General features: G+C 39.5%; 1 protein-coding gene across 1 annotated transcript in view; it reads left to right on the forward strand.

Annotated features, from left to right (window-relative positions):
• Positions 1–13,019, forward strand: part of FHDC1 (FH2 domain containing 1) — a 44,528-nt gene that overhangs the window by 19,162 nt on the left and 12,347 nt on the right. Inside the window, exons 3-6 of the mRNA XM_063135250.1 lie at positions 1,869–1,930; positions 2,628–2,730; positions 11,306–11,391; positions 11,479–11,579. Of these exons, the coding sequence (XP_062991320.1) occupies positions 1,869–1,930; positions 2,628–2,730; positions 11,306–11,391; positions 11,479–11,579 (352 nt within the window). The remainder of the gene's footprint in view (positions 1–1,868; positions 1,931–2,627; positions 2,731–11,305; positions 11,392–11,478; positions 11,580–13,019) is intronic.

The following is a 13,019-nucleotide window of genomic DNA, read 5'->3' on the forward strand; positions in this document are numbered from 1 at the left end:
CCACAGGTGACGGTTGTCATAAAATAGTTATCTATTGCTAATAAATAATGTGGTGGTGATTGCTGTTGTAAAATATTAATCTAATGACATAATTTGGCATAGTTCCAGAGAATTGTTGCTGACTTTTTAGATTCCAGTATGGAACATGGTGCAGTAATATGGCTGAAGTGCTGTTTTATATTGTTGCTTAGATTGATTCATTTCTCTTGTTTTTTTTTTTTAAAAAGGAATCAAAGTTCAAGAAATAGGATACCTTAGCTTTACAATCCTGACGTTATTTCCACTGTTAAGTGCCCAGAACAAAAACCACCATGGAACCTTGCAAAATGAAGCCCCACACTTCTTTCTCCCTTAGGACTGATGTATTTCTTATTTGGGTTTTTAACCTGTCCACTCCCTAAAGACTAAATACTGTTGTTTTTATGCTTTGTATGTTTTAAAACTTTGTATATTTGTTTTAATGTTTACTGGTTTTAACTTTTGTAAACCGCCCAGAGAGCTTCAGCTATGGGGCAGTATATAAATGCAATAAATAAATATGGATTCATATAGGTGAGTAGTTAGATAAACATGAGTCTAGCAACACTTAGGGGAAACCTGTATTAGAATATCCTTTGGACTATATAATTACTTTTCCTATAATTTCAACTCATCTTGTATTTGTTCATGTGAAACAGTGTATAGTATTAGACATGTGCATTAAAAGAAACAGTTAATCAGCATAACTTGGAAACTTAGGTAGAAGAGTCTATTTTAAAATGTTTATACATATATCACCTATTGACCTAGTCCTCTAGTGACACATAATAATCATACAGAAATTAAAACACAAATATATAAGAATGTCTACAATAATCCACAAGGCATTACACAACTCAGTTCAACTTCATTATGATAAGTGTGGCTTGCACTAATTGTGCTAATTGTTTGGATAGTGGTTGTGCCTCTGCTACCAGAATGCCAGCTCTTGTAATTTTTCCAGTAGTGTAACGTAAGAGTTATACACAGCCCAGTAACAAAGTTCTCTGGCCAGTTTACAGTAAAAGTTAAAACCGTAAATATAAAACCAAATATAAAACAGAATAAAAACAGCAGCAGAATAAAACCAAAGTAAAACCAATGAGAGGGAACAGCAATGCAAAAGATCTAAAAAACACAAAACATCTGAAAGTCCTGAAAAAATAAAGAGATCTTCAGCTGACATGAAAGAGCCAAGCGCCCAGCAAGCCTCTCTGGTTAGGGCATTTCACAACCGGAGTGCCAACAGTGATAAGGTCCTTTCTCTAATAGCTGTCCACTTTACTTTATTTGATGGGAAAACCCAGAAAAGGGTATCTGAAGGTGATGTTAGGTCCAGGAAGTTATACTTCAGGTAAGCTGGTCCCAAGCTGTTTAGGGCTTTAAAGGTTAATACCAGGACTTTTGGGGCCAGACATGGACTGGAAGCCAATGCACATGGCAAAGCTATTTTGACCAGCTGAGATTTCTGGAGCATTTTCAAATGCAGTAATAATAATTTTTGAAAAGCTGGCATTACCAGCACTATTTTGGATGCAGATGTTACATGCATTGAAACATTTCTGTAGAAAACAGCTAGCGGCAGTTAAAACTCTCTCCATATTTCTGGGTTTAGAGTTATACCTGGTTGTAACGTTAAGCTCTTCCAATGGTGTGAATGTTTGCGCACTGTTTGGAATGATCTGCATACCTACTTTTGTCAAGACAGACTATCCTTGCTTTTGCTATGGGGTAGAATTTTCTTCTGCTTTGCTGTGCCAGAAAGTGTGAGCAAAGTAATCCAACATGATTAAAACATTCTGTTTGAACAAGCCTTTTAATGCGTTTTGTTGTCCTTTTTTTCCCTTCAGATTAATATTTTGGGTGCCAAAAGAAGTATGAATATTGGGATATTTCTCAAGCAGTTTAAAAAGTAAGATATCACATTACTATTGCAACTGTCAAACTTGGTGATATTAATATCGCAGGAATGGAGAAATATTCAGCCATGAGTAATATAGCTGCAAGCTTAATCTGGCTTAAAAAAAATTGTCAATTTGGCTTGTACTGTGTTTTCCACATACATGTTATGATCGTAAGTTACAGTTCTAAGAACTGAAATTGCAGTATTAGGCAGCCTTCAGATAGATAGTTAACTGAAAATTACATTTAAATTTCTCTTCGAGGACAGAAAGACATTATCTTTTAAAAATGGTATTTTCTTTTTGTAAAAAAACCCCTTCCTTTATATATGAATTGTGCATTGGCATTAACACATTCTTCTTGGACATAAAAGGCCTTTTGTGTTAATTTTGTGTTTTATATTATGGTTTTATACTGCTGTTTTATACTTTGAATGTTTTTAATTTTTGTGAACCACCCAGAGAGCTCCAGCTATTGGGCGGTATAAAAATGTAATAAATAAATAAATAAATAAATTTCACTGGAACCTCCTTGGAGGGCATCCATATACATAATATCATATTGCCAGTCAATATTGCATTGCAAAGAAATTGTCACGGCATACAATACAAAAATAAGTTGGTTCTGTTTGGAGGTGAAAGATATATAATGTTCTAGTCTTTTGAAACACAATGTTCCTAATATTTTGTTTTTATTTCCCCACTAAGATCTCTTGAATCCATAATTGAAGATCTTCATTCAGCAAGAAGCGATCTCTATAGCTCTGAAATTCTACGTGAACTTTTCAAGTTATTGCCAGAAACAGAAGAGGTAAGAAATGGATTGTGTGGCAACCTGCTGCAATTTGAGCTGAGATCAATGACTACATGTTTTGGGAGACGCTGGTGTGTGTGTGTGTTTACATATCTTGAATGTCTGTTATGGGAAAAATGCACTAATTGGCCAGTATATAGTCTCATACCGAAAATATAGTGCTTAGGTGTAGACTTGCTGACTAACACCACAAAACCTGGCATTACAGAAGTCTTGCAGCAATTTTGAACAAGTGTTGTTTAGGAGGATGCTTGTTGCTAAATCTTGAAATGTTTGTTGTTATGGAACCATCAGTGTACATTAGTGATGCTTAGTTACTCCTTTCCTGTTGTGTTCTAGAACTCCTTTTGAAAATAACTTTTCTTTACATATTTAGCCTTGCTTAGTGGATTAATGGTGTGACTTGACAAAACAATGGAGAAGGACAAGAAAAGGTCTACACCCAAGAGAGCAAGGCAGGGACCCTGATATATAGAAATGGAAGGTCTGTCCCAGACGTATGAGCAGCATAATAAGAGATATAAGAGAAGGGGTTAAAAATGCTGACAAAAAGTTGCTCAATGAAAGAGACCTAGCGGGGAGTATTTGTCAAAAAGAATTAAATCTTAAGAGTCGCTGAAAAAGGACAAAGCAGTAAGACATCTCTTCTACAGCTTGTGTCTGGGAAGAGAAGGAAGAGCTGTTGCTCAAGATGCTGCCAAGGTTGTGTGTTTGGGAACAAAGGGGAATATGTTTATCTAGTGGTTGTCGCACAGGAATTGTGTGTGATTGCATGTGTGTTTTTATGAGGAAAGGTCAGTTATGACTTTCACATTCAGTTTGGGAAGCAAGGGGAGACATTCAGGAAGAAATGTCAGCCAAATGTTTGAAAGATTATGGCTTTGAAGGAAGTGTGGAATGTTAAGGGTAGACTTGAGAGTCCTCTGTAAAAGGTGTAGCTTAAACTGGGTGAATGGGAGTTCACAGAAATTATACAATGACAGCAATAGCTTGTGTGCTATAGAGCCCTTAAACTGGATTGGTGAAGCTGATGAGCCACCAAATGAGATGTGGGTGTGGGAACGTGGGAGAAAGGGGCAAAGGGCAAAGTCCAAGGAAGAGAGGAAATTGCAATACACAACTTAGAACTGTTCAAATGTGTGTCATGTCCTGGATATTTTCCATCTAGCATGCTTCAACTTGAATATCTTATTGCTGCAGTGTACAAATATTAAAATATTCACAGATCCCTCCCTTCCATTACACTTCACTTTAATACAACCTAGTTTTTTGTTGATGTTTTAGTTAAAGATTGAGGAAGTTAGAAACTAGCATGTTAATAATCAAACTAGGGTTGCCCTTAAGGCTGCATATGAAATAGAGTAGTGATTTTAGGTCTTAGACTCTGAGAAAAGCATTTTAATGCCCGCCCACAGCTAGTGTTCTGTGTGCCACGATTCTGTGCAAATCAAAGTGTTTAATACTGGGTGCATAGTAAAACATTTTGGCTTTACCCGTTTTGGTTTAAAGTTTACCATCTTTTTAATGTAAAAATATTTCAGAAGGTGACAGGAATGACACTTCAGTTTACCGCACAACATCTTACTTCTGCCCCGAATACTTTATATATACAGGAGTCCCCATATTTTGTGCCACTCCCCACCAAGTTGGCTCAGGGAGGAGCAGAGACTTCAGAGATACTCCGAATGTCTCGAAAATCCAGCATAAAGTTGGAGATGGGAAACTTCCTCTTCTCCCCCCACCCCAGTTCCAAGATCAGGGGAGAGGCAGGATCTTGGCTGCCATTTGAAGCACAGGAAGTTGAAGATGAGGGCAGGGATGACTGCCAAGGAGGATGGGCAGTTCCTATGGTGACTGAATTTGTGAACTCTTGTTTATGCAGGTCTGCTTAGTTTACATTGTTACAGAATTCAGCTTTCATTGATTCAAAGTTGAGCGATGTATGGCCTTGTTTGCAAGTGACAGCCATTGAAATATTTCCAGCGTTTGCACAGAATGCTTGCCAAAATATCTATCTTGCCATCAGTAGTAAAAGGTTCATTAGGAAGCATTGGGCAAGGCTCTGGTGCTCTTGTCTGAAGCAGCTATTCTGTATTGCACAGCAAGCAAGGACCAATTTCTCATTTGTCAGTGGCCGGTGCGGTTGGGAGCAAGGCACTTAAGCACGCCCCAACCTTCTGTGGCTTTAAAAGATGTGCCAAAGCTGACATGCAAGTGGGCTGGAAAAATAGAAATCAGTCGCAATGAAGATGGAAAAATGACAAGCTGCCTATGCCTCTTAATGCTTGTTGTTTGTCAAGTAATACAACATTTACCAAATGGCCTTGTGTCTTTATGAATTTTTGAAAACGTCTTTGCACATGCAAAGATCTGTACATATACGACCACAAAAATAATGAAATTGAAATTGCTTGGTAAAGGTCTTCCTTCCTTCTCTCCCACCCACTCCACTCCCAGTTTAAGAACCTCTTGAATATAACTAACCAGTTGCTATACTCCTGTACTACTTCTTCCCCACCACCATTTTATACCCACTCCTCTATATCTCCTGGATTTTCCACACCTCTTCTCTATATGTGCCAGTGCCGCATCAGTTCCAGCAGGGTATTCTGAACTCCACACCTGCCTTTCAGAAAGTAGTAGGTATAGCAGCACATGAAGTTCTTGGGCAGTTCTTAGCCCTGCTGTTTATGTGTCTAAATAAAGACCTACATGTGGTTTGTCATGACTCTCTTGCTAATGCAACACACCCTGTAGTTCAAGAAACGTCAAGCAAATATGAGAACTTGTTTATCGCATATCTGCAGAATTGTGCAGAAAGCATGAGGTCTCACTTTTGACCATTCAGATATTTCCAACCAGTGGGAAGGAGCAGATGGTTCTCACCCTACTCTTGCTTGGATTTTCTAAAGCTGCTTTTGGGCCGCATTTGTATTGAATACTATTAGCAAGGAGCTTCTTCTGTGCCCCCAGTGTAGAGTAATGCTTACTGGGACTCGGGAGATCCGGGTTCTAGTCCCACTTGATCATGAAGCTCACTGGGTGACTTTGGGTCAGTCACTGACTCTCAGCCTAACCTACCTTACAGGATTATTGTGAGGATAAAATGGGAGTGGAAGAAGGAAGACCATGTAATTATTTATTTATTTATTTATTTATAGCATTTGCATCCCGCCCTAAATCATTAAGATCTCAGGGCGGCATATAGATGAAAGCATATAGTATAAAACAATAAATATACGCAGCTAAAAACAAATTAAACCATGAACCAAGTTAAAACAATATATAATTAAAAGTAATCCACGTAATTTCTTGCAAGAGAAAAAAAAAGCTGTAATAACATAATAATATATTATAAATAAAAATAAAAGAGAAAAATGCTTCTACTTAGAAGTATTCTGATCTCTTCAGTGGGTAGTAACTTAGTATCTTTCAAAGGTCCAATTCATGCATTGCTTTTATAAAATGATTACCACCTGATAGATGTTTTCTGGGGCTAGTTCAGTAAAATATAGATATTTAGATGACGTGTTATTTCCCGTACCAATACCCATAATTTCAACAGAGGGGGAGACAGTCATGGGCAGTATCTTTGAGATCCAGACAACCCATATGAAAAAGGTCAGCATTTGGCTGATGTCAGCCATGGCAGTGGCTTCACGGTAATGACTACACCACAAATTCATGTTTGCTCAGTATAAATTGAGCAAAGGAAATTTTGACCCAGTTTAAGTGTTCCAGGTTTTAAAACATCAGGGTATTGGTACAGCTTTTTGAGGAGGGAAGTGCCCAAGAACTACTTAACTATTGGGGCTCAGCTGTGAGATATGTGGAATAGTGAGTGCCTTTAAATGTGTGCAGAATGTCTATGCCACATCACTACATTACCTCCAAACCAAGACATAATTCCTGTTTGGAATTTCCACCTTTTTCCTAGTGAGAATTCCCTTCTTCTAAGGACTTTCTCACCCACAGCAGAACTACCTTCTCTCTCACACACTTGCTTTTGCTGCCTTTAAGGCTCAGGCCCAGCCGTTATTCAATCCTCCCTCTGTGTGGACACACAGACTTTATGCTTTCACCTTATATTCTCCCTTTATTACCTCCTACTTACACGGCCACTAGCAGGAGGCATAGGATTTTATAAACAAAGGAAGCTTTATTACTCACAATAATAAGTTGTTGAACAATAAAAAGAAACTCCTAAATCAACATATGTCCTTTCATCCACAATACTCCAAAATCATTCTCTCATATAATCCCTGCACAAACAGCATGAACTTCTCTCTCTTTCTCTCACTCCTAAAATGATCTAAACCCAGTCTCAACAAATCCCTCTCAGATCTAAATCCTCTCACAACAAATCCCCCATCTCCTTCAGACAGGCACAACACATACTGTATAGCACAGTATGGCTTCACCCCCTCCTTCTCACTCTCTCAGCCAGTCAGCTCACACCTGCAAATCCACCATTCTCACCGAGAGATACTTACCAAACCATAGATCAATAACAAAAATACAAAGTTATAAAGATAAATTCGTAACAAATCCCAGCAACAAATCTGAGATTAGGATTAAGGATTTATACCATTATAGGGCAAATTTGTACGTCATGCTAAGACACGTCGAGAATAAGCTACAGGGGGTTGGTGGTTTGCTCATTACCCCTGACAGACGGCCAGGTACTTTGTGGCATGCCATGGCTTGTTTCTCCTTTAGTCCTCCCACCTACTCCCAACATGTATCCCCGGTACCCTTGTGGCAGAAATAGTCGTTCCTTTCAGCTCCCTTTCTGCAATTGGTCTGCTGGGGTTGCTGGAAATGCCCCCACTTAGGGCATCAGATCAAATGCATACAATTTTCCAAGCCCTTATGAATGTGGAAATGCATTCACAAACTGAATTCATTTTTTTTATTAAAATTGAGGACTTGTGTATGTATGCAGGAGCACAAGACCTCCTGTCTGCCATTTATCCCAGCATACCAATATCTCCCTCTTATCAGGGTCATTGTCAATTTCATCCTTAACTTTGGAGTTTGCTTTGCTATTAATCACCTTAAAAAAGGGGGGGGCTGTTTCACACACCCATCCACAAAGTTCCTTGTCCTATAGCAGCCAGCCACTTTCAGTTCCTCTCCTCCCTTTGAGCTTGTCGCTTCCCTTCACTGGTCTCTGTTGTTACCTGTCAGATATACATATGGGTTACAGAGCAGGGATGGGGATTAGTAGAATTACACAAATATCAAGGCAGAGTAGTGAGGTGGGTTGGTAAAGACACAAAAATTTCATTGTAGAGCAGTAAAGGGGAAGGGTAAATTACACACATTTCATAACAGTGGACTGTGTGAACTGTGTGGGCTTGTGCAAAACTGAAAATAATATTTTTTTTAAAGGGGTTGCAAATGCATTGAAGACATTCCATGGTGTAATTCTTGATTTTTAGGAGCATGGAGCAGAGGGCACTGATGGCTTTGGCACCAGTGAGATTGTGAGGGGCAGCAGGTGCTTTTGCCACTCTTGGTGGGTGGCTCTCTAGCTGACAACCCACAGTGAAGTAGCCCTCCTGGGTTCGGACATCACAACAAGTCACCCTGAACAGCCAAACAAGTCATGGGCTCTAAGGGTGGTTTGTTTGTGGGAAATGACCCATAATTAAAAATCCACTCACGGTTCAGATGTCACGACAAGCTATCCTGGAACAACTCCTGGTGACAACCCACCATGGCTGATCGTGTTGTGTGAACCAGGTCATACAGAAACAGGTTGTGACTTCTTTGCAGGGCTGATACCGGTAGTTTTAGAAATCAGCATCAGGTATACAAAAGGGTTATGGTGAGATTGGGATGAGAAAGGCTTGTGTAGGGCAAGATGGAAGAGGATATTGCTTAACCCTTCATTGGTCATGATGTGCAAACCAGCTCAGTGTCTGTGAAGGACTAAAGAGAGTTGATCCCAACCAAATACATAATACATCCTGCTTTTATTAATTTTCATACTGCATATGAGTGGTTCAATTTTATTATCTATGTGCTGCAGAAATTGCTTTTTTGGGAGAGGGGAGGGGTAGATGCTGCAAATTTAGTTGTGTGTTTCAGTCTGAGCTATAAACAAAACTCATGTTGGTCACTGGGAATATAGATTCCAGTTTGAATGGCTAGCAATACTTTTCCAGGAAGAGCCAATTGCGAAGTTCTATATTTTTGGAATTATTATTTAATTTCTAAAAATTATTTCCTCTACACGTTCCTTTTAACCCACCCTCAAATTGTAAAATATGTCAATGGGGAGGCTTACACGTTCCAAAGATAATGAAAGGCGTGTATCCTTGTTTGAGCACAGGCCAAGAATGTGTGAAATTGTCCCCCCTAAAGGAGAAATGCAGAGAGAGAAAATGAGACACAACTTGTTTTTTATCTGTTACGGAGTTAATGTGTTGGCAGGCTGTCTCATAGTACTGAGTGCTATTAACTGCCAGGTGTGTGTACATTATGCCAGATTTGTGACAACTTGCAGGTTGATCTTGTAGTCCCCTGGATGTCTGATTCCTGTCAGACGGAACATTTCGATGATGGAAAGCAGTCAAATGTACAAATTGAAATCTTGTGTAAACCAGGACTTTGCTTTTCCTAGCAGTGCTACTCACTCCTTGACAGTTTTTCGCTACCCCTAAATCCGCCTTCCCCAACATAGTGCCCTCCACATGTATTGGACTCAAACTTCCATATTCCCAGCCAGCATTCTATTTATTTGTGTACTACATTTTAATACTGCCCTGTAACCAAAGCTCTCTGGGTGGTTCACAACAATTAAAACCATAAAATACAAAACAGTAAACTACAGATGATATAAAAGCTTAAAGGTTAAAAGCTTAAAGGTTTAAAAACTACAATATAAAAATAACAAAACAGAAGACAGAAGCAGTGCAAAAACTTAAAATACAGTTCCAGATAAAAAAAAGAAACTGAAAAGCTAAAATGGTTGCGAGAATAAAAAGATCTTCACCTGGCACCGAAACGAGCACAATATAGGCACCAGGCGAACCTCTCTGGGAAGCTCATTTACACAACTGGGGTGCCACAGCCGAAAAGGCCCTCTTCTTCCCACCTGGTAGGGGATCCCAGAGAGGAACTACTGTACCTGATCTTAGGGTCTGGGCATTTTATTTATTTATTTTATTTATTTATTTATTGCATTTCTATACCGCCTAATAGCCGGAGCTCTCTGGGCGGTTCACAAAAATTAAAACCATTCAAAGTATAAAGCAACAGTATAAAACCATAATATAAAATATTAAACGAGTACTCTTTCATCCTACTGGCTGCCAGTCCATTTCTGGGTCCAATTCAAAGTGCTACCAGCACTTTGAATTGGACCCAGAAATGGACTGGCAGCCAATAGGATGAAAGAGTACTCGTTTAATATTTTATATTATGGTTTTATACTGTTGTTTTATACTTTGAATGGTTTTAATTTTTGTGAGCCGCCCAGAGAGCTTTGGTTATTGGGCGGTATAGAAATGCAATAAATAAATAAACAATATGATCCCCTTGGCCAGTCTCCATTAATATCAGTGCATGGCCAATGCAGCTTGGGGAAGGCTGTCCTAAGCAATGTTTTGCATATATGTTTTGCTCCTGCTGACTGTGGAATTCCCTCTCAAGAAACACGCAGCTGTTCCTCTCTATGGCTGCTTCTAAAAGGATTTTAAGAATATACTTGTTCTTCTTGACTTGTAGTTGAAAGAGTTTTATGGTATGTGCTTTATGGTATGAGTTTTATGGTATGTGAGTTTTATGGTATTTTATTTTTAAACTGAAGTGTTTTAATAATTTGATACCAAATTTTACTGTTTTAGAAGCTACCTTTGGGAAACCACAGTTTTGAAAGGCAGCTAAGAAATACATTTAATAAATAAAATAAATACATGTAGGGGCATAAGGGAGAAATGTGTTAGCTTATTTAGCATGTGCAATATTTAGGACATGGGAGGAATGCTTTAGATTAGGGGTGGGGAATGTGTGGCCCTCCCGAAACACCTATCAGCCTTAGCCAGTAGAGCCAATGGTGAAGGATTATCAGAATTGCAGTCCAAGAATATCTGGAGGGCTGCACGTTCTTCATCCCTGCTTTAGTTGTATGCTACCATGATTTGCAAAAACGTAAATATTTGTGTTAAACAAAGTATGCTTGGCTGGAATAAGCTGTTACAGAAGGTGAAAGGTTGCTACTGGAAACAGTGGCCTGGCATGTCGTCTCTCTTCCCCTACCCCTGGTAACTTTAAGTGGTACTAAATGCATGTCATGACATCCATGCTGAGTTTCGCCGCTGAGACAATGGCATCACATCACATGTGGATGTTACCGGGGTGGGAGGGGCTTATAAGTCTTTTTCGCTGCAGCCACCTGCCATAGTATGTAGGTCTAGCCTCAAAAACAAATTTTGTAAGTAATTATGGTGGACCCTGAAATCACTCTGTAACATTTGTTTGATCATTGACAGGTGTGTGTGTTTTTATGGTATGTAAATGTCTTCTCTCTCTCTTTCTTTTCTCCCCACCCTCTTCCTCCTAGGTAAAGAAATTGAAGGATTTCAGTGGAGACACGTCAAAACTGTGTCAAGCAGATTCTTTTATGTACTTACTAATCCAAGTGCCAAAGTAAGGAAACTCTAAGCCCGTTCTATTCTCCATAAGCTCTCTCTCTCTTGTACCTGAGTTATAAAGCTTATTTTGTTTGTTTTTCAGCTATTCACTGCGAATTGAAGCCATGGTTTTAAAAAAAGAATTCTCCCCATCTTGTACTTCTCTACAGAAAGACATGACAATTATAAGAATGGCTACAAAGGGTAATTAAACGTGCTGCAGCATGCATTAGGTTCTTGTTTTTCTTAGCAGGTTAATCAACTTAACTAGAGAGATGAGATCTGGAATTTCAGGTACCTATTAGCTATTTAAAGGAAGCAAGCTAGCTCTGACACATTCCATAAGGGTGTGTGTGTGTGTATTATCAGTCTGGGGTGTGTGTGTGTGTGTGTGTGTGTGTGTGTGTGTGTGTGTGTGTGTGTGTTGCACTTCTTGCTCTGTTCTCAGGCTCAAGTTGTTGGAGTATTTTTTCGACTTTTCCCACTTTTCTCTATCTGTGATCCTCCTGCTGTTGTGAGAACATGTGGGCCTCCAGATGTTGGTGGACTACAGCTCTGAGTCTTTCACCATTTGTCATGCTGGCTGTGGCAAATGGGAGCTGTAATCCAGCAACATCAGGAGAGCCACACAAACCTGCAGTGGTGGGTCCTGACCTACTCGATGAAGACCAGTTCATTATACAGACATGCACATAGTGACCCAGTTCACAATAATAGCAGCAGTTCCTGGGTTGTTTAACTCAGGAACTGCTGTCAGGAATTATTGAGGTGTTAACCTTGGGACTGCAGGGACAAATGGAGTGTACAAGCCATTTCCACTTATAATTATAACAACCCAGGAATGCTCCATGACATGCAAATCCAGAAACTCTGGGTTGTTTATGGGTTCAACAACCAGAGTTAACCCAACAATTGTCTGTGGTTTGTTGCTGGGTTAACTCTGTATTGTTTAACCCATAAACAACCCAGAGTTTCCAGGTTCAGACATCATAGCATTGTTAATTGAAAATGGAAATGGATTATGCACACCTCTCACACTCTGCTCATCACTGTAATTCCTGGGCTAAACAACCCAGGACAAGCCAACTGGGTCTAGGGTTCTTGAGTTCTTGTGTCTTATCACCATTCCAGTCTCAACACTGCACATGTCCTTTCTCTGCTTCTGGTTGGCACCAATGCCAGCTCTGGTTTAAATCTCCTTTGCATGTTGAGCAGCTTGGTCATTAATCTCTAGCTGCTTGCCAAGTGCAGGAGAGTAGCTGCATGCATGATGTAGAACAGAGAAGCGTTCTGGGAGTAAGGAGTGATGGCTTTTAGGATAAGGGCTTGAAAGATGATTAGGAAGCAAGATTAGGAGCTTGTCTGTATGTGGGAAAGCCTATATGTTAAAACAAAACCCACAAAAAAATTGAATAGGTTAAACATCGTGTAAAGGATATTTCTACCAGTAGTACTGGTTATTTGTAACCCAGTCAAAACACTTCATATGTCCAAATTAGCCTTTGGTAATTCCCTGTGAACTGGTCCCAAAAGTGCAGAATGCTGCATCTCAGCCTTGTCTCCGTTCTTGCTAAACTTCTGGCCTGTCAGCTGCATTGAGCATTTGTGGATTTCTAGTGCCAAATATTAAGTTTCCGTTTTCTC

The sequence above is a fragment of the Elgaria multicarinata genome, chromosome 10, assembly GCF_023053635.1.
Source record: "Elgaria multicarinata webbii isolate HBS135686 ecotype San Diego chromosome 10, rElgMul1.1.pri, whole genome shotgun sequence".
NCBI classification, from domain to species: domain Eukaryota; kingdom Metazoa; phylum Chordata; class Lepidosauria; order Squamata; family Anguidae; genus Elgaria; species Elgaria multicarinata.